Here is a 21,107-nt window from a genome sequence, read left to right as displayed (position 1 = left end):
TATATGTTAAAACTTAAAGTGTAAATTTTCACAAACAAATTATTTATTTTATTGTAATAATGTTATATTGTGAGCATATCTTAGAGAATAGAAAAGCACATATAATACAATGATCAATTAGAAGGAAAATAGTGTAAATTGTAATGGAAAACATATTCAATCATTTATAAGCAACACTAGAAATAGAAAGTATAAGAAAAAGTTAAAATTAAAACCATATCGAAATACTAGATTTCACTTGATTTAATTGAAACAAGATAACAAAAATCAATCAAATAGGGCGACAAACTTCTAGATTTTAAGAAAAAAAATTCAAAATACCGAAAAATGTTATAGATTTTAAGCTTTTATTTTAAACAAAAAACTTTAAATTCAGAAACAACCTCAAATACCTTTTCAGAGCTTTTATCTTTCATGTTTTGTCATTTTATACATTCAAAAGCTTATACCTATTTTAGCCAAACACTTATACTCAGATAAAAAATTATAGTTTTAGCTAGTTTTGAAAGATACTTATAATGAACATCATTAAAAGCTTATAGATCTCTAACTCTCGATTTAAAATTTATGGTTGTTTGAAATTAAGGCATTTACAAAGTTGTCACTACTCTATAAATGAACTATACGGATATTCGGAATAAGTAAAATAACATAGTAATATTGTACAAAATGTAGCTAATATTCTTCAAAAGCAACAATGACATCAAATTAATCTCTCGTCTTCTTCTTCTTCTTCAAGGGTATTTTTGGGATTTCCACTTTGCTCGTGAGTTGCTTCTTGGATTTTCTCAACATCGTCTAAATCTCTATCATCAACATCATCTTTGGCTTCTTCCATAATGTCTTCTTCAACCCGAAAATAAACCTTCATAAATCAATTTAAAATTCATGGCTATGAACAAGCCAAGGCGTTGCTTCTTTTTTACTTAAAGGGCTTAATGAGTTAAGCCCTTAATCAAGGAGACTATACATGGCTGTTTCTTTTTGACTTATTCGGAACATAACGACTTAGTAGGTTAAGCCAAAAAAACTTGGCTTAATCTATTAAGAAACTAACCTTTTACCAATTGTCCTTACCTCTTTTTTTTCCTCCCAACTCCTCTCATGTTAAAATTGATGCATATTGTGAAATATGTTTTTTTAGGAATGTAAGGGTAAAATGGTCATTAAGTCTCTTAATACAACAGTTATAAAAGATGATGCAAAGTAGAGATCTAACCACACAAGTCCTTGGCGGTGAAAGAACGTTGAACGAATTCGGACGGTTGTTGAAATTCGTTTCAGGGAGTCCCGGGATTCCTTCAGGCCAAGTGAAATGATCCACATCATGACCAACCTAAAAAGTCAAAACACAAAACCTTGACCATATTTACATCTAATAATTGACTTTGAATGTCAAACGATTTTTTAAAATAAGTTGCTATTTTTACTTACTCTTCCATGCCCACCAAATTCCCAAGCATCACTGTCTAAAGCAACTCTATATTTCCCTGGCAAATCGCAACCAACCTTGTACCTATCAAATCACAATTTACACTGATTTACTAAAAGGGTATTTTGGACATTTTAATGTTGCAATTTTGTAATGGAGGGGAAAGATCATGTACATACCCATCGTACGTATTATCTGCATGGAAATTGAAAACAAACACTAGATCTCCCCTTTCAAACACTATAACCTGTGAACCATTTAAAAATATATATATATATATATATATATATATATATATATATATATATATATATATATATATATATATATATATATATATATATATATAAAGATTTGACTTTCAAAATTAATCGGTTTGACCTTAAAAGTCAAATAGACGAGGAAAAAAAATTGGTGTACCTTGTCATCTTCATCTGTGCTGCTTACAATCTGCTTGGTGGATGAGAGGAAGGAAAATTTTTCATCAAGCAAGTTCATAGCTCTATCAAAAGCGTTCATGAACTGCATTCAAAAACTCATGCTTTTAAATTTAAAATTTAATTGTAACAAAATGTAGATATAAAATTATAATATATAAAAGTATCCAACCTTGTATCTTAAGTGCTCTGTATCAACAAGTTCCCATTGGCGTCTACACTTTTCATAGCTCCAATTATTGCCTGATCTTGGGAAATCAATCCACTCTGGATGACCAAACTATATAAAAAAGACAATTTAAAATATTAATATATCATGAGAGAATAAAAATATATTTTTTTTATCTTCCAAATTATAAATAGTTGTCCATGTATTCTTAACCTCGTTTCCCATGAAATTAAGGTAGCCTTCTCCTCCCAATGCCATTGTTATAAAATGAATCATCTAAAACCAAAAATAAAAAATTAATCAAACAAATCAGTGTAATAGTTTTGACCAAAAAAGTCAAAATTGGGAAAATCGAACCTTGTGAAGTGCAATGCCACGGTCAACAGCTGGTGAAGCCTCGGTCAAACAAGACATCCCAGAATACATTTCATTATCCATAAGCAAAAATGCAATTGTTTTATCTCCTACAATCGACTGCATTCATTGACCATAATAAGTCAATGGGACCCACATAATTAAAATGTAATTTTCTTTATACCTGGTCATGACTCTCAGCATAAGCAACACATTTCTCATTATACCTCCGATTAGTCAAACATGTAGCAATATCCACCATTGACCACTCATCATCATTCTTATTCTTCAAATAATCGATCCATTTATCAGGAATCCCCATAGCCAATCGGAAATCAAACCCGACCCCACCTTCATCCACGGGCCTACCAAGTCCAGGCATTCCGGAAACATCTTCAGCAATCACAATCGCATCAGGCAACAACAAATCAATCAAACAATTCGCAAGCATCATATACACCACAGCATCAACATCAATCGATTCACCAAAATACTCATTATAATCACCAGTAAACGCAAAGTTAATCCCATGGTGATTATACAGCATTGAAGTTATCCCATCAAACCGAAACCCATCGAATTTAAACTCTTCAATCCACCATCGCAAATTCGATAAAAGGAAACGAAGAACTTCCCAATTTGAGTAATTGAAAAGCCGACTATCCCATAAAGAATGATACCCTCGTGGACCCGTATGGAAGTAGGAATCTTGTGTGGGCTGGCCCACATCGAACCCGTTGAGCCCGTCTGTTATATTGTTACTGACGTGGCTATGAACAACATCCATTAAAACACGTAACCCTAAACTATGTGCTTTATCGATTAGGTATTTGAGATCTTCGGGTGTTCCTGATCGACTACTTACAGCGAAAAAGTTTGTAACATGATAACCGAATGATCCGTAATAAGAATGCTCCATTATTGCCATTAATTGGACTGTGTTATAGTTGTTGGCTTGAATCCGAGGTAAAACATTGTCCGCAAATTCTCGATAGGAATTCACTCGGGGTTCGGAATCACTCATTCCGACGTGAGCTTCATATATCCGTGGTGCGTTGGGTTTTGGTGGACGGGGGTACTTAAATTCATACCTACATTGGAATTGGAATTCACCATTTTTTAGTGTGTGTTGGTATATTAGAATGTAACCACGAAGGAATGGAATGAACAAGATAATGGAATGGGTTGTTACATTCCATTATTATGTTTGATTGACTTGAAGGAATGCAATGAGTCATTCAAGCATGTTGTTTAGAAGAAGGAATCACATTCCATTCCTATGTCAAAACATACCAACATGTTCTATTCCCTTTTTACTTACTTATTGCATACCAAACACTATCTTAATGTAAAAGTCAGCATACATGATTAAAAAAAAACAACAGTGGGCTTAGAGGCCAAATTACTTTTATACCCTTACAGAAGTAGGGTATGATACTATGATTTTATACCTTTCTGAAGGCGGTGGGTCCCAGTGAACTCCATCGTAAGGGGCAGCAAATCTAGTGGAGTCCACAGTGGCATATTTTATCCAAGCTGGAATTCGATCAACCCAAACTCCATTGTTGTGCTTGAATCTGAACTTAACTTTTGAATTATGAGGAATTGATGAGTTTCCATCATGATCAGGAATCTTGATGCTCCATACCCCAAATTCATTTCTTTCCATCTTGTGGTTCGATCCATCCCAATCATTAAAATCCCCAACTAATTGTGCTTCTCTGATCATTTATAAAGCAAACCCTGATCAGAATTTTAAGGAAAATTACCTATCTACCCTTTGTGAAATGATTATGTGAAGAACATACTCGGCAGCTGGTGCCCATTCACGATAAACAATGCTTCCATCTTCTCTGTTAAGCCCGAACTTTAAATAACCTGATGCATATCATGATTAGTAGAAAGACGTAAAATGACTTATCTACCCTTTGTATTATTATTACCTTTTGCAAATTCTTCAACACTTCCTTCATATTGATCAATGAGCAGTTTCTGTTCTGAAAATCTTTTCATTCTATATTCAAAGTGATCTTTGTAGGGTCCTAAAGCAGGATCGAGCTCCAGTATTTTTGGAGTTTTCATTTCTGCTTTGATGTTTGTCATTGGTGAAAGCTCATCAGTCACAACAGCAGAATCATGATTCGCCTAAATTAATAGCAGCATCAACAAGAGTTAGTGATGACAATGGGCAAATAAGTCATTTTAGCTATAAAAAGGATAGAAAAAACTGTCATAAACTGTCTTCTAATTAGCCTGGATAACAACGTAAAAGACAATCATACCCTTGTTGGAGTTGAAGATAATCTTGGCTTATGAGGAAGTCTTGAACTGACTTTCTGATTTCTGGGTCCCACACTAAGTTTTGTTAGCTGTGATGGAGCAATATAAAAGTTGCTTCTTGTAGCCTGTCAAAAAAATTGTCAAGCAAAATGACCAAAAAGGACACTGCATATATTGTGATTATTATTAGACGAGGGAATATAATATATAAGACACACATGTTTTAATGTTCTTTTTTTCTTCAAATATTTTGACAAGTCAAGAGTCAAGACCTTCAAATGAATATGAATCAAAAGTTCGAAGTATAAAAACTCAAAAAGCCAAACAGATTATTATAACAAGATCTTCATTTCATCTTTGTAGTGCACTAATTGTTGAAATTACAAGTAAATGAAGATATGAAACAGATTAGTAACCATTTGCAGCAAACTTATGTATGAACAAAATAAAACCCGAATGCCAAAAATGAAGGGAAATAATATAGAAATCAAATGAGAAATCTTGACTAAAACCCTAAATCGGGTTTTGGAAGCGTCACTCGAATCCTAAAAATTGAAGAGAAAGCTAATTAAATCAAGAAGTAGAAAGAATTATGATAGCCAATGAGGAATACTGATCAAACCCTAAACGAGGTATAGGAAGCAATGATTTTACCCAAAAGAAACCCCTAACAAAACCTGAATGCTAAGAATCTTGATTAAGGCCCTAAATCAGACAGCAACAAATAGCTATGAAGAAAATGAACCACAATCCTAAAAATGGGAGAAAAAGGCAAGAACACATTAAGAAATCAAAGAATCTGCTTTACCATTGATGAATTTTTACTATAGAATTGTGTTAAAAATCCAAGATCAGCAGCTCTAGGAAGCGTAACCAAAGAACAGTACATCTCTTCACAATTTCACACACAAAAACACACACTCACTGTGGTTCTAAGGGGGAAGGGTTAATGATTGAATGACGATTGAATTATAGAACCATTAAAAAGTACTGACCTCGTATAAATCCAGATGATTTGATGGTCAAAGACATTCAGAAAAATACATATTTTACAGGGATTTTCAGTGACCCACATTGAATTCTCAAAGGAAAGCATATGTTTGTTTTGTTTCTCACTTTTGCATTGGTTTGATGGATATGAGAAGGGAGGCAAAGCATATGCCAAGAGTATGTCTTGAAGATGCATGTGACCTTCGAACGCAACAAATATAAAAATACATTTTGGTAGGACAACAAAAAAATATATATATATATAAAGAGGAAAACTAGTTATTTTTTGGGTTTAGTCCTACAAAATTTTCATGTTAATTTTAAAACCTTTATTTTATTTATTTATTTATTTATTTTTGTAGTTTAAAAATTGTTTTCACTTGCTTTGGAGACCATTTAACATGTTATAATAGATTTTAAGATTTCATCTCACCTCTTCCAACCTCCTCCCTTAACTATTAATGTATCCCCTCCGAACTCTCATTCAAGTATTTGATGTTTACCATTCCTAATCCATCTACACTATCGATCGTCGCCGATCGCCACCAACTCCAATGTTCGACGTCGTTCTTGTCAACCAACTTGCAGAAACGTAGTTGCTTGTTGATAATCATAACTTAACCCCTAATCTTAGTTTCTTCCTGTTTTAATGGACGACGTCAACGAGTTTTCAGCTTATGTCGTCGTCATCAGATGGTTGATGTACACCATAGAAAATTAAAAACCTTGTGACAACGTCCGTACAACTCCAAATGTAAACACTCTCGACATTTTTGGTCGAAAAAAGCTTGAATAGTTCAAACTCATAATTCAATCCGGAGGGAGGGGAGTCAAACCCTGTTACCCAAGATTCTTGTTTCCAAAATCTTTTCCTCTAAGTTACGTTAGTATTTCATCATTATATATGAATCTACTCCTCACGGCTTACCCCAATATCGAGTTTTTAGATCCAGAAATCACCATCATTGATGTTCATGTGGCAGTTGAATTGACGAGTCAGTAACCTCTATTCAAGAGGTAACCAGATTATCCCTTCACTTTTCCAATAATGACGTTTTTAACCCATAAAAATTGAGTTTAAGCCCCTAAACATAAAAAAAATAAAAAATAACATTAGGGATATTTTAAAACAAACACGAAAAGTTTGTATGGCTAAAATAACATTTCACGTTATATTTTTAATGAGATTTTTTTTGAGTTTACAATTAGTCTTAATATTTACGTCTCCATTTTTGTTTAACCCCAACATTTTTCTTGTTTTGTATTTACCTTTACTTTTTAGAAAATTTCATTTTTAATCCTTAACTGGCCACCAACATATATTTTAAAACGTAATAGCTTAAAATGAAAGAGAAAAAAATGTGTTAAAGGGTTGTGAGATCATCATCCCTATGTCCCGTTACTCTTTGAAGTCAATATAGACAAGTGAACAAATCTAACTATTGTTGTGGAGATTGATCCTAAAACACAACTCTAAGGCCTTCTATATAATATCCATATTTTTCGATGTTCTTTGATGCAAGAAGTTTCTTACACGCTTATGATAATGGACATGCTAATATCTGAGCCAGTGAATACCTTTCTTAATTCATTCATAATTCATGTATATATAATGATACATATTTTAATAAAATTTAGGCATATAGCAGATATTTTCATCTCATTTATTTAGTTTCTCAACAAAAATGTCAATAGAGATAGTTGGTTGTTTCTTATATGAATTAAGAATGAATAAACAAATATATTCATTGGTTCATGTATTAGCATGACATATTATTTATTAGATGTCCTCGGTTCAAGACTTACATTATATGTTTTCCCTTCATTCTTAAATACATGTATACATTAAATAAAATAGACATCAATAATGGAAACAAATAGAATAATCCTTGGATCACATGCTAGCACGCCCCGCTACTCAAGGAAAAGTCGCGGGTTCGACTTTGGTCTTCGTCTCCTCTTATTTCACTTTAAGCTATTACGTTTTAAATATTTGTTGGTGACCGGCCAAGGGATCAAAATGTTATGAAAAATAAGGGTAAATGTATAACTAAAAAATGTTGGGGTTAAACGCAAACTGAGACGTAAATGTTGATGCTAAATACAAACTAGAAAAAAGTCATGTCAACCAAACCGACACGTCATCATAATCTATTGGCGATCAGCTAAGACTTAAAAAAGAAAAAGAATTTCGAAATATAATAGAATATAAAGAATAAGAAAAACGTTTGGACTAAAACATAACAAGACCGTATAGAATAATGACTTTTGTGAAATTAACCCTAAAGTACATGACATAATTTGTCATTTGGTTTGTTATTATTTATGAATCAAGTTCATTTTCTTTAAACACATGAAGAGAAATACTGTCACAACTAGAAAATTTTGGGTCAAACCTAGCCTAAGGGGTCTTGGGTATAAGTTATCTATAATGTTTATCTGTGTAACTTTGATACAATGATGTTTATTGAAAGCCAAGAGGACACCATTTGTATGATTAGAGATGATACACATTTGGAAAATTCATGTTGAAATAATCCTTGAATGATCAATGAAAATCAAACATGAATCAAATGTTTTTAACACAAGAACTTGTATTTATGCCATAACCTTGAACGCTCGATTTTTAAGGCCACCATCCTTGTGAATTCTATTGCTCAAAACCGAAAACATATCTATGGGAATCATTACAAGACCGAAATCACTATCCATGACTCATTAAGGCCGAAAACCCTAAAGGGTGAGTCCATTAAGGCCGAAAACCCTTAATGGGTGATCACTAAAACCGCAAACCCTTCTCCTCCATGCAAAGCAAGACCGAAAACCTTTTTCCATAGCAAGGTGATTACGGTTGGGTGCAAGACCCAGCAAGTTGACTTTGGTGATTTGATATTCTAGCTTTACATCCTTTACCCTCTATATCTCTATACCATGCATGCACATACACACCAAGTATCTATACATGACCTCTAAATAACCACCAAATAACAATGAGCCAACTTTCCCCTTCTCGTTTTAAACTCACGGGCGAGAGGGGGTTGTCCCCACTTTCACCATCTTTTCTTCACTTTAACTCCATTCTTCTCTCATATATTCTCTCAAAATCGAACAAGGATCCTCAAAGATTGAATCTTCATCAAGTGGTTCCTAGAAACTTGGTAAGTGTTTCCAAAATATCTTACTGTTTGTAAGCCTTTTATCTTAGTATCATCGTATTTACACATATTTTCGTGTGTTAAACTACTAGGATATTTACACCTCCAAGAAGCTCTTCAAGTTCATACAAAAAGTTAGGCTTGAAACTCTCATCTCTTCCTTCCTACCACCCACAAAAATACCCAAAGGTGAGCTTCATACCCCCAATTTTTTTTTCGAGTTTTACATGCTTTTAGGAGGGGGGGATACAAGTCAAAATGTGTTTGTCCTTGGATATTTGCATGCTTTATTCTTATTATATGAATATGGAGTAATCTTTGCATAAAACGTAGATGTTATTTTTTTATCATATAAACATCGTGACTCATGAGTTTGATAAGCAAAAATGACCAAAAACATAACTCATTTTGTGGTAACAAATATCAACAAGAAAAATATGGGTTGTACAAATTACAAGTTTATGGAATTTTTTACTAAAAATAGTTTTTCTTGTAAAATTGTCAAATTTTAGTCATTTCAGTTTTGGTGGGTTAAAACCCATGAATATTATGTTTTAATAACATATATTAACACTAGACAAGTATTCAATTTGATATTTATATAAATTTTATATAAATAGTTTACACATAAACATACACGTCAAGCTATAATTGGTATAGTTTGGTAGTCACAAAACCATACTTTTATAACATTTCAATGGTATGATTATTTCATTATACAAGAAAAAGGGAGTCGTAGTTCACGTAAATTTGTTAATGATCTAGTGAAACATTCTCTTCACCGTACCTACCTAGCGTACACTTTAAGTCCTGCATTATAACCAGAGTCTCCTGGAGGGAGAGCGAGATACTTGTGTATAGATCTATACGGGATTGACAACCCCACACCTCAACTGTTCGCTACAATTAGACCGGTAAGTCTAGGGTGACAAATATTTACCAATTCCAACGCCTGAAGAACGTCGTACATGCATAACAGTCACATTAAAACATGGTTATAAAAACTCACATAGGGATTAACTGTTGGATTAGTGTCTAAGCTCGTAACTATAACGCCCGTAGATCCGGGCTAGTCAATTTAGAGATAATAGGGGTCGAAAACGAATTTTCGACAAAATATTATTTAGAATAAATAATCTCAACCAAGTTGTATAATATGTCTCAAGGGTTCCGTACATATAAAGAGCGCCGAAATCCGAGTTATAATAAATAAGTTATGGTCCGTCGAAATTTTTCGGCAAAACCGACACGACACCGGGAGACATAAAATAATAAATTTACGATAGAAGAATTTTTGGCCTTAGTAATATAAACCAAAGTTGTAGTATACGTTAAACCGAGAACATCCATAAAAAGAACGCCAAAATCTGACTTCATATGAGGAAGTTATGATTTTTCTAAGATTCGGCTTAGCAGTGCACGGCCCGAAACTCGAATTTTAGTTCGAGTGGTTTTTGGCTTACATGACCTAAATGAGATTTGAAGATCTCATTAATAGGAACTCAACGGTAAAAAGACAGACGAAAACGGAGTTCGTATGAAGGAGTTACGAATTCTTCGTGGTCATTTAACAGTCTAATCTCTTCCTACTGTTAAATTTAAGATTGGTCGATAATTAGCCGACGGAGTCTAAATTAAAGTTGTAGATCTTGTTTTACCTACGCGTGGATATAAAGAACTTCGAAAACGGAGCTCGTATGCGAAAGTTATGAATTTTTGAAAATCGGCTGATTTCCACCCTATGTGCGATGCCACGTGTCAGCACCAGGCTGTGACTTGGAGCCCAAGCTCACTCACGATGTGAACATCAAGAGATTCATGACATGAAACTTCCTCCAGCCCCTATAAATAAGTGGTGAGGCCTCCATTCATTCTCACACCTTCCTACTTCTTCCTCACTCTTTAGAACCTCTCTCTAGCCCTTGAAACCCCCCGAAAAGCCTAGGGAACCTCCCTAGCACGAGGCGGAAGCCCCGGAGCGCCCGAAGGCTCCGAGAAGAAGAGCCTTTCGGCTCGAGAACGCTGCTCCAGCAGAGCGCGGTTTTGAGAAAAACCCGTTGTAAGTATGCTACGCCTAACCTATCTTTAGTATAACTTATGTTTTAATATAGTAATGTTATTAGGACATTAAAATAATTATTTAGGCTATTATTATGAGTTATATAGAGTGTTGTTTAACGCTTATATAATAGTAATAATAGCTATACTATTAATTAGTCTCGAAGAATAATAGACTAAACTCTAGTGGTAATAATACTAGGTTTCGTCAAAGGAAATTATTTTTAAGAAGCGAAGCGCTATCTGAGTTCGGAATCACCACCTTATCAAGTGAGTGCATATTTACTTTCATCTTACACATAGGTATGAAGTATTTTATATAAACTACGTGCTATGTGTGCATATTATCTGGATACTTGTTGTCTATGCTGGATGAATGTTTTTATACATGCTTTAAATGATTTAAATTGTATATGTATTTTACATCTATGATAATGTTGGGGTAAAACATGGGTAGATGTAATAGATGTAATATGAGTTGGATGATGAGTTGAGAGGTGTTATATACCACGAGGTGAGGGTGAGAGGTGGACGATGTGAGAAGCCTTTTCCCCAAATGATGGCCCCGTCATTCAGCAGAGTATGGATGACAACCACGGACTATTCTAGACAGTCCAGTGGAACACTAGCAGGCTCGCAACCTGTAGTTGTTGTGAATGATGTGTTCACCCGGTGTACTCTAAACCTTGGCGATCATGCAGACTTGATGCCTAAACTCTGGCGATCATGTAGACTTAATGCCTAAACCCTAGTGATCATGCAAACTTGATGCCTAAACCATGGTGATCATGTAGACTTGATGCCTAAACCCTGGTGACTATGCAGACTTAGTGACCGTTGTGTAAACTGTGGCAACGATGGACTTCATGCCGATTCCTTAGGAATGAGTGAACGAGAAATAGCTTATTCTTAGGGCAGATCCTTGAGAATAAAGAAGATAATGAGGATGGGTGATTGGGTTGATTGCTTGATTGTTTAAACATAATAATTATATTATTGTGGGTTGAAAACCCTATGTACTCATCAGGTTTCCCAACATGACCCACTCAGTTTATTTATATCATAGATGTTGATATGAAGTCACATTACGCTGAGAGATTAAGGAGATATAAATCACTAGTGATAATGAATGTAAGTTCTATTTATGTTTATGTTTCTATATTGACGATGACATCCCAAATGTTTTAAAATGAATAAAAATACTTTTCTTCGGAAATGCTTTGATAACTTATTTATCATGTTTTACTGTGAACAAATTCCGCAACATTTTTATTAAAAGAGGTACTCTGATTTTTATAAAACATAAACAAAAATCGTTTTTTCTTTTGCCGTGAAAATGGGGATGTCACAGTAACTATATTTGGTATGTACTTGACCCAATTGTGCATGGTCATTTTGGGTTGACTTCACCAAAGCAACTTGATATGATGATTTATGGAGAAAGAGGATTAATTATGATTTATTAATATATTATATGAATAATATATTAAAGGAGAAATCATATGTTTAATTAATATTAGTCAAGAATTAATTAAGAATTAGTTTTGTGACTAAAAGACATTAATTAAACTTAGGGGACTGGAATTCTAATTATAAGATAATTGCAATTAGGATATGGATCACCTTGGAACATAGGTTGGACGAATTCTATGGGAAGCCCATAAGGAATTCGTCCAAGGGGTGTTCTAAAGGGAGTCCATGGGCTGCTTGGAGCCTAAGCAGTCAAATTAGGGTTTCCTTGTTTGATAACCCTAATAGCCTCACTACATAAAGACCCATATGGCCCCAAAAAAACATGGCTAACTCTTTTGGAAGAACCCTAGGACGTTTTTGGTGCTCCTCCTCCTTCTTATTAGTCATTCTCTTGCTCTTGGTGTTTGTAAACCATTAGAGGAGTGACATTTGTGACTTTAAGCTCCAAGGAAAGAAGATTGAAGAGATTTAAGCCATTCTACAAGAGGTAATCATCTAGATCTGTTCTTACATGTCAATTTCGAAATTAGTATGCTAGATCTAGGGTTTATAAGTCTTGGATGAATTACATGTACAATAGAGAAACCTAAATCCAAGCTTTAGGGTTTGCATGAGCACATAGGATGTTCTTTTATATAACACCCATCATTAACAATACTATCTTGGTTTACGGAAAGCTCACACTTCATTAGTTTTATAAAAATATATAACTATATACTACCTTTTAGTACACTATTGCTTACATTTGGTCTTAGGGTTTAAGACTACAGTTCATACATAAGAAAATATTGGATTTTTTTGGAAACACGCATACATATTCATTTTACAAGGATAAATATACAAAAGACATTCATACATTTTTAGTCTTGGTTATTAGACTAACAACCTATTTTATAGAAAATATCGGATTTTTTGGAAGCATACGAAACTATTTTAAACAAAGCAGTTACAAACCTTTTTTCATACAAAAATGCTTATGAACTCACCAATATTATTGTTAACGCTTTTCAAAATCACTTGTATTCTCAGGGAACCAGTAATTAGGTATCTACATCTTTGAGAACAGGAGTTGCTGTATTATGGGATTTTACTTTTCAGTCATTGTTGTGTAACTTTTGAACAAACACAATATGTAAACTATATAAGTTGGTATTCTTAATGTATGTTGTTTGGGTTGCTATGCTTCATTTATATTCAACTGTTATGATACTATACAATGACGTCATCCGCCCCCGGACATTTCCGTCGCTCCGGTTCGGGGGTGTGACAAATACCTTAAGCATAATGAGGTGTAATGTACCACTTGGAAGTGGCCCTTATAATTTTTTTCATAGACCATGGTCCCTATTTACAAATGAGAAGTGATGGGTTTGATGCACTTATGTTGGATATCACATGTTTTTGTGACAATAATGACATTCAAATGTTAAACATGGAGGAATATTCTGTTAATCTAAGAAATCGAAGAAAACATGTTAATATCCGAAATCAACATTATTGCGAGATTTTTTTTTTGTTTTAACCAAATTTTGAATATGCAAATTCAAGCGTTTGGCGATCGTTTTAGTGAAGTAAGTTCTGGATTGCTTATTTGTGTAACAGGATTGAATCTACATGATTTATTTTATGACTTTGATTGGTTCATCTTGTAACTTTGACCCATCGAAGATATGAAAGTTGATTGATTTCTATCCAAATGATTTTAGTTACCAATATAATGCACATTCTACACGAACTTTCTATCTACCCCATTCATATGTAACAAGATCAAAGATTTGCTAACTTGAGGAGTATATTTTATCTTGCTAAAGTGATGGTGGAAACGAAGATGCATCGGTTTTTTTTCTTTGATCTATTGATTAGTGAAGTTGACATTGGTTTTGTCGGTGACAACCAAAACCATGGAGAATTGTAAAATGGCATTAAGTTCAAGGTTTTACTTTTTTTATTTTAATTATACAGTGGACCTGGTTGACTTTCGTGTGTGGTTCGGTTAGGCCAATGGACATGAAAGTATTAGAAAGAGATGAAGTTTTCTCAATAGAGAATTGATGTATGTTAAGTTAATAAGTTTAAAGTACATTTTAAACTTCTATTTTTTGCAAGTAGGCAGAAAATTTCTTGAATTATTTCAGATTTTGATTTTCATTAATAATAACTTTGTGGTTCAATATGTCATCGTAGTTTGAAATTCGATTTTGCGTCATAGTCGTTTTCCAAAGACAAACACACCTAGCGGACTCTCTTGGAAGGAAAACTAACCCGACAAAATTCCCATGTCTTTCTCTTTATAGATCCATCTCTTTCTCTTTACAAACGAAACTAAATTTAACTCTCATACATACTTCCATATTGATCACGAAGTTGAAAACCTTACTATATTGGTAACATCAATTGATGGGGAGAAACAGAAACTGTTGAATTTTGGTGATTCAGATGGCGCTTTTTCCTATTCGTCATCGTCGTCTCCGTTTCACGATTTTACCCTTCTGTTTGATGTTGTTCTATGCTTGTTTCTCGATCGTTGATTGTAGAAGGAGCGTTAATTATGTCTCGCATCAACAACGACAACCTTCAATCACGCCAATCAATCGTGATCTTTATCACACTAGGTAAAACTCAACGCCTCTTCATTTCATTTGGTTTTCAATCTAGGGCAATTGTTTCTCGACGTTGATTGTATGATACATACACGATAGACATTGTTTGAAATCGTTGTTCCTTTTTCCAGTGCGACATTAATGGAAGAGATAAAAAAACTGGTTCATCGTCACCAAGATAGATTCCATGTGAGTTTTGTGTCTTTCCTTTTCCCTTTTTCTAGCATTTATACTTGTTTGTTTGACTTTCCAACAGATGGAGACATTTACAGGTTCAAATAAGGGCTACCAGGCTGAACTCAACGTAGTTACATATTCCCAGAACATAAATGAGATTGAAGAAGACAAGTCAAAGTTCCGAATCCTTCTTGTAAGTTCAGTTCATTCACAAATTTACATTACATGAAAGGAAATATAGACAATATGTTATGTTGTCTGAGGTTATGATTGGTAGCTGATCTTTTTGACAGATGATTACTTGTCTTCCAGAGTTTTGGGCAGCATGCACGAGAGCTTATTACATCTGAACTTGCACTCAAGATCCTCTACATCTTAAGTGAAGACCAAACTTTACCTAAAAGGAATCCACTCTTGCTCAACAGAACCCTCCAGAATACCATTATAAAGGTTAATTTCCTTCTTTTTTTCTAATATATTTTTTCATTAACACATAAAACATTCACAGATTTCATGATATATAGATATATTATATTATATTATGTTAATCTCTATGTATCTCTCAGGTGGTGCCAATTGAAAACTTGAATGGACGCAAAAAGGTTGAAGCAGGAGAGCTTTGTGAACGCAGAAATGGTCTTTCTCTTGCAGTTTAGTGTTTTATATTAATATATGTTGTAATTATTTTTTTATTATTGATTTTAAACTTTTACTTTTTAGGGAGAGGAGTTGATCTCAACAGAAATTGGAGTGTGGATTGGGGAAAAAAAGAAAAGGTTGATTATGAATATGATCATATATGATATATGAAGCAACGTACCTTAGTTAAACAAATGATAACCTTAAAACTTAATATTTGCTTTCAGGATTATGATCCTAATGAAGAGAATCCAGGGAGTGGTCCTTTTAGTGAGCCTGAAGCTCAAATGATGAGGAAGCTTTCAAGATCATTTAAACCACATTTATGGGTCAATGTGCATTCTGGAATGGAGGTCAATCATAATCTTTAACTTTTCGTCTTCTACTCTTTTTTTTTTTAATGATTAATTTTTTAAAATGTTTGTAGGCTCTGTTTATGCCTTATGATCATAAAAACACTACACCTCCTGGAGAGCAATCTGAGAAAATGAAGTTGATGCTTGAAACATTGAATCACCTTCATTGTGAAGATCGTTGTGTGGTTGGATCAGGGGGAGGATCTGTTGGGTTAGTTTAGTATTCCGTTTTTCCTTTTCTTGTTCTTTCAAAATATGAAAACCTAATGTTTTTTTTTTTTTTTAATAAATTTCCATTTTTAATAGTCATACATACATGTGTTTAATAGGTATCTAGCACATGGTACAACAACAGATTACATGTTTGAAGTTGCAAATATCCCCATGGCTTTCACATTCGAGGTTTATAATTATAAACTCTACACCACCATTTTTAAGCATATATTTTATGGTTATTTTGTGACATATATATCGTTTAATTAATGCCAGATATATGGAGATGAAAAAGCATCCTATAAAGACTGCTTCAAAATGTTCAACCCCGTTGACCAACCTACCTTCAATGTACAAAATTTTGATTTCATAATTAACAACGTGGCTCCTGTTATAAGTTACTAATATGGTCCCTCTACCTTTACTCAAAATAGCAAGTTCAGTCCATTTTTTGAAATCATTCTTACGTTTGGTTTTTGTTTCCGTACTGGTTACCAACACATGTAAAATGACCTTTTTTCTCTTATGAGATATTTTCAACTTTTTTTTTTTTCAGCCCTTCAAGAAGTCCTACATATTTAATAATAATATCAAATTAGACAAATAATAAAAAAGTTAAAAAATAACATAAGGGTAAAAAGGTCATTTTACATGGGACCAATGGTGTGACAAAAACCAAAATCTATGGACGACTTTGGGAGGGTTTCAAAAAATTGGACCGAACTTGCGATTTGAGTAAAAAGAAAAGCACACAGGGACCAAATCTGTAATTTACTTAATAACTGGTGATTGTTATAACATTAAAAAAAATTGCAGAGAGTTGTGAACGAGTGGTCTGCTGCATTTTTCAGTATGTTTGAAATGGGAGCACATGAGATGAAGATGAAGTTTATGGAAGATAGGGCTCCTTTTAACGTGGATAATTTGATCTCTATTGATGATTATTTAAAAGGCTATTTAATAGAAAGGAAAAACAGATATGCAGAAAAAACAGAGTTGCTTGAGATTGGTTTGCAGGAGATGAGAACATATTTCAGACTGTTCTTGCTATCTTCAATTTTGTTGATGTTTATGTTCTGTTCAAGGATCCCAAAGAGTAGCACCAGTAGATCCAATATGCCTCCCGTTACTCCATGAAATCAATAATACAACAAGAAAGGTGTGTAATAATATGATTTTTCAAGTCGCTTCAAATATGTGTATCAAAAAATGGTTGTTTTGTTGCATGTTGATGTTACAATATCAAGTTATGTGCAAGTATGCTACAAATGTAACAAGCTTTTCTTATCTGTATGCTCGTTTGTTGAGACAGAAAGTAGGGCCCACAAAGTGGTGACCTGGCTAAAGGGTTTGTGATTTCAATCGTTGTCTCATATACTTCAATGCAGACCGTAACTTAGCCCTAGCTTTTCGGTCTGGAGTGCATCCAGACATTATCATCTCTTCGTAAACTCCAGGGACCTGAAACGTAACATCTTGTATTTTAAAGGGGTTGTTTTTGAACTTTAATCAAATTCCACTTTTTAACACTACGAATCCGATAATACCTCATCAAATTTCTCCACGCGAATTAAAGCTTTCATAAGAGTGGTATATGTCACCACATCCGGCTTCAAGTCCTGTAATTCAGAATATATCAAATTTGTATTTAAGTGCTTAACTCATTAAGCTTGTTTAGTAAAAAAGAAACAATCCCTTACATTTTCCTTCATTGATCTCAAAATTGCAAAGGCTTCAACATCTCTTCTATCTTCACAAAACGCGTTTATTAATGCATTAAGAGCTAAATTACTAGGCTTCAAACCATCGCTTCTCATCATCCTAAATGCATTCAGTGCATCATCTGATAAACCCTGCCCCCAAAAAAAAAAACTTTAATCATGATTCATGAAGATGTGATTGTGAATAATGAAATACGAAAATACCCTTTGAGCATATGCATTAATCAAGGCATTATAAATTGTTGAAGTCGGCTTCAAGCCAGAAGCTTTCATATCCTCTAAGCATTCAGTGGCATCCATGAACCTTCCGGATTGTCCATATATGTCAACCAGTGTAGTATAAGTTATGACATTAGGCTGCAAGTTTTGAGTTTTCATCTTTCTCAACAAGCTCCTTACTCCCTCCCACCTTTCCTGTTCACCAAATGAGTTGATCATGATGTTATATGTTGCAATACAAGGCAAACACCCTCTTTGCTGCATTTCATCAAACAGGTCCTCTGCTTTGTTATGATCTCCAGATTTACAATGACAATCAATAAGTGTGTTCCAGGTAACATTATCGGGCTCAATCCCTTCATTTCTCATTCTTTCCAATATACCCAATGCATGATCAAGACAATTATACTTACCAAATGTATCAATCATAACATTGTAGAATTGTCTATCAGGTTTCACACCACACTTCTGCATCTCCTTTAGAACTTGAAACAATCTTTGCCACTCACCTCTGTCACGATAACTCACTATAATTCTACTGAAAACATATGAATTTGGCTTTACGTTGTTTGCTTCCATCTCTTTCAACACGATTCTTGCGCTCTCCCACCTGCCTGCGTTCCCATAAGCATCAATCAAAAGGCTGTAAGTATGTTCATCTGGAGAAACACCATTTCTCTCCATTTCATTCACTATCCACTCTGCATCCCTCAGATCACCGTTTTTCACATATGCTTTTAGCACAGCATTGTAAGCTCTGGTTCTAGGTTTCAATCCACCATCCTTGATCTCTTCAAAAACAGCTTCGGCCTCTTCAGCTCTCCCCAAACTGCCCAGCTCTGAGATAATGGAAACCACGGTGGAGGTTTTGGGAGTCAATCCATACCCTTGAATCATACCTAGAAACTGCATAGCTCTGTCAACGTCGCCTGACTTCGTGAATCCTATAACTATGTCATTCAATAACTGCACATCTAGCTCGATTGCATCTGATATCATTTCTTCGTATAACTTCTCCAACAAATTCGAGTCGATTTGGTTGTTACGAACCAGTGATTGAATGATTAAACTGTAATTCATAAAATCCGACTGGTAACCCTCCCCGCGCATTTTGTTCATCAGGATAACGGCTTTCTCCAAGTCATCGTTTCGCGCGCACGCACCTATGAGAACGTTGTAAGTTAATGGGGTTAGGGTTTGTTTCTGTGAGAGCAAAAAAGCTTCGTATAACATCTCGGAGTGTCCGAGCGAGTGGATTAAGATCGAGTACAGTAATTCATACGAGAAGCAGAGATTGTGCCTATGGAGCCAATCAACGAGCGCGTAGCTGGTTGAAATCGAGGTCGATGAAGAAGGGGAAGATGCTAGGGATTTGAGAAGGTAATGCCATAGTGAAGCTGGGACTAATCGATATGACTCGGCGAGTTTTGAGTCGGTTGGGTCCGAGTATGCTAAATCGTTATCATCAGGGATATGATTCGAGAGGAATTGGAGCAAAGGGGCGAAGTCGTACCGGCGGTGGGAGTAGGGTGAAACGCCGTCGTCTTCTGTAACTACATCGTCTTCCGATAAGGAGAGTGAGGTGACGGATGAACGGAGAGGAGAGTGTTTATAAGAGGAGGCGGAGAGTGATGGTTGAGAGAAATTGAGGCCGCGGAGGAAGCGAGCGGTGGTGGCGGACGGTGGAGGGAGAAGCAGAGCATTCATTATTTGCACTTTCTTCTGCAAAACCCGTGGCTGGGTCATGGTGACAGTTTATCCGTTGGATAAATTATACATTTAGTCCCTGCACTATGAGTTAGTATCAAAGTTACCCTTAAACCATTCCAGTTTTTATCGTTGTTGAACGTCTAAAAAAAAACTAAAATTACATTTTTGTTTTTTACTGACATATTTGATAAAATTGTTGGTTCATTCATTTTTGACGAATTTTCCCAAGTATCTAGTGCAATTTAGTAATGATTTTGCCGAATGTTACTTAAGAAGAAATTTTAATTGATTATATATATATATATATATATATATATATATATATATATATATATATATATATATATATATATATATATATATATATAACAATCAAGGAGTCTAGATCATCTTGTATCACAAGTTATCAAGATGACAAAATCAACCAAAACTTTTAAGTACAACTTTTTGAGCACAAATCAAGTTATGCAAAAATTAGCAACGACCTTCTATTTATTTATAGTAAATTACACGAATGGTCCCTATGGTTTAAGATAAGTTATGCGTTTGGTCCCTAACTTATTTTTTTTAACTCGGAAGGTCCTTACTATTTGTTTTTGTTATGTGTTTGGTCTCTGTCTTACCTAAAAATACTATTTTGCCCTTGATTTTTTTAACTTATTTAAATAAACACACCCCCAACCCCACCCCTCACCTATCTTACATACCCCACAATTTTTTCTTATTTAAATAATAATCTTTTTAGATAAGACAATGACCAAACGTGTAACAAAAACAAAGATTAAGGACCAAGCGCATAACAAAAACAAACAATATAGACTTTTCGAGTTAAAAAATTAAGTTATGGACCAAACGCACAAATTACCCCAAACCATAGGAACCATTCGTGTAATTTTATTTTTATTTCAATCTGTTACAATATTATTTACTTAGTTATGACATTGATATTTAAATACAAATCAATTTTCTCATCTTATACTTGGGTAAATTTTGTTCGGTAATTTTGTGTTAGTTAACTATTTGGTGTAATTGTAGTTTACATGGGTGTTATAAGACTTAGACAATAATATTATAGAAATAAGTTTTATGTGGAGTACATGGCTACTGGCTAGTTTGATTGCGAA

General features: G+C 34.3%; 3 protein-coding genes across 5 annotated transcripts; 1 reads left to right on the top strand and 2 right to left on the bottom strand.

The window, feature by feature from the left end:
* Positions 1 to 557: 557 nt before the first annotated feature.
* On the bottom strand, positions 558 to 5,823 carry LOC111878429 (1,4-alpha-glucan-branching enzyme). 3 transcript variants are annotated; one of them, XM_023874931.3, is made up of 14 exons: positions 5,668 to 5,823; positions 4,675 to 4,797; positions 4,336 to 4,537; positions 4,201 to 4,270; positions 3,844 to 4,113; positions 2,577 to 3,483; positions 2,396 to 2,512; positions 2,252 to 2,314; positions 2,042 to 2,149; positions 1,853 to 1,954; positions 1,612 to 1,679; positions 1,435 to 1,516; positions 1,220 to 1,336; positions 558 to 865 (listed from the first exon to the last, which is right to left on the bottom strand). In XM_023874931.3, exons 3-14 carry the CDS (start codon positions 4,493 to 4,495, stop codon positions 704 to 706), a joined length of 2,226 nt encoding a protein of 741 aa, XP_023730699.1. In that variant the 5' UTR covers positions 4,496 to 4,537; positions 4,675 to 4,797; positions 5,668 to 5,823; the 3' UTR covers positions 558 to 703. The 3 variants fall into 3 exon arrangements, with proteins under 3 accessions (XP_023730699.1, XP_023730698.1, XP_023730697.1); XM_023874930.3 differs by lacking the exon at positions 5,668 to 5,823 and adding an exon at positions 5,481 to 5,645 and having other exon boundaries at positions 558 to 846; XM_023874929.3 differs by lacking the exon at positions 5,668 to 5,823 and adding an exon at positions 5,481 to 5,644.
* An 8,658-nt stretch (positions 5,824 to 14,481) lies between these two features.
* On the top strand, positions 14,482 to 17,626 carry LOC111878428 (uncharacterized). Its single transcript, XM_023874928.3, has 11 exons — positions 14,482 to 14,960; positions 15,080 to 15,137; positions 15,205 to 15,318; positions 15,438 to 15,575; positions 15,692 to 15,761; positions 15,846 to 15,901; positions 15,992 to 16,117; positions 16,192 to 16,331; positions 16,450 to 16,522; positions 16,610 to 16,684; positions 17,150 to 17,626. The coding sequence occupies exons 1-11, from the start codon at positions 14,785 to 14,787 to the stop codon at positions 17,468 to 17,470; spliced, it is 1,347 nt and encodes a 448-aa protein (XP_023730696.1). The 5' UTR covers positions 14,482 to 14,784; the 3' UTR covers positions 17,471 to 17,626.
* On the bottom strand, positions 17,494 to 20,078 carry LOC111878427 (pentatricopeptide repeat-containing protein At5g42310, chloroplastic). Its single transcript, XM_023874927.3, has 4 exons — positions 18,259 to 20,078; positions 18,034 to 18,186; positions 17,881 to 17,952; positions 17,494 to 17,794 (listed from the first exon to the last, which is right to left on the bottom strand). The coding sequence occupies exons 1-4, from the start codon at positions 20,017 to 20,019 to the stop codon at positions 17,675 to 17,677; spliced, it is 2,106 nt and encodes a 701-aa protein (XP_023730695.2). The 5' UTR covers positions 20,020 to 20,078; the 3' UTR covers positions 17,494 to 17,674.
* Positions 20,079 to 21,107: the final 1,029 nt, after the last annotated feature.

The sequence above is a fragment of the Lactuca sativa genome, chromosome 8 (assembly GCF_002870075.4).
Source record: "Lactuca sativa cultivar Salinas chromosome 8, Lsat_Salinas_v11, whole genome shotgun sequence".
Classification (NCBI taxonomy): domain Eukaryota; kingdom Viridiplantae; phylum Streptophyta; class Magnoliopsida; order Asterales; family Asteraceae; genus Lactuca; species Lactuca sativa.
The sequence above is the reverse complement of the archived record's forward strand: the minus strand, read 5'-3'. Positions and strand labels throughout refer to the sequence as shown.

What these genes read in the sequence shown, in the direction of transcription:
- LOC111878429 (XM_023874929.3), bottom strand. Translation starts at nt 5,561, where the DNA reads ATGTACTGTTCTTTGGTTACGCTTCCTAGAGCTGCTGATCTTGGATTT. An exon ending in ATAGTAAAAATTCATCAATG is followed by an intron (nt 4,798 to 5,480) that starts GTAAAGCAGATT and finishes TTTTTTTGACAG; the next exon opens with GCTACAAGAAGCAACTTTTA. An exon ending in TGTTGAAGAATTTGCAAAAG is followed by an intron (nt 4,271 to 4,335) that starts GTAATAATAATA and finishes GATATGCATCAG; the next exon opens with GTTATTTAAAGTTCGGGCTT.
- LOC111878428 (XM_023874928.3), top strand. Translation starts at nt 14,785, where the DNA reads ATGGCGCTTTTTCCTATTCGTCATCGTCGTCTCCGTTTCACGATTTTA. An exon ending in GTCACCAAGATAGATTCCAT is followed by an intron (nt 15,138 to 15,204) that starts GTGAGTTTTGTG and finishes ACTTTCCAACAG; the next exon opens with ATGGAGACATTTACAGGTTC. An exon ending in ATTGGGGAAAAAAAGAAAAG is followed by an intron (nt 15,902 to 15,991) that starts GTTGATTATGAA and finishes ATTTGCTTTCAG; the next exon opens with GATTATGATCCTAATGAAGA.
- LOC111878427 (XM_023874927.3), bottom strand. Translation starts at nt 20,019, where the DNA reads ATGACCCAGCCACGGGTTTTGCAGAAGAAAGTGCAAATAATGAATGCT. An exon ending in TTAATGCATATGCTCAAAGG is followed by an intron (nt 18,187 to 18,258) that starts GTATTTTCGTAT and finishes TTTTGGGGGCAG; the next exon opens with GGTTTATCAGATGATGCACT. An exon ending in TGAGATCAATGAAGGAAAAT is followed by an intron (nt 17,953 to 18,033) that starts GTAAGGGATTGT and finishes TCTGAATTACAG; the next exon opens with GACTTGAAGCCGGATGTGGT.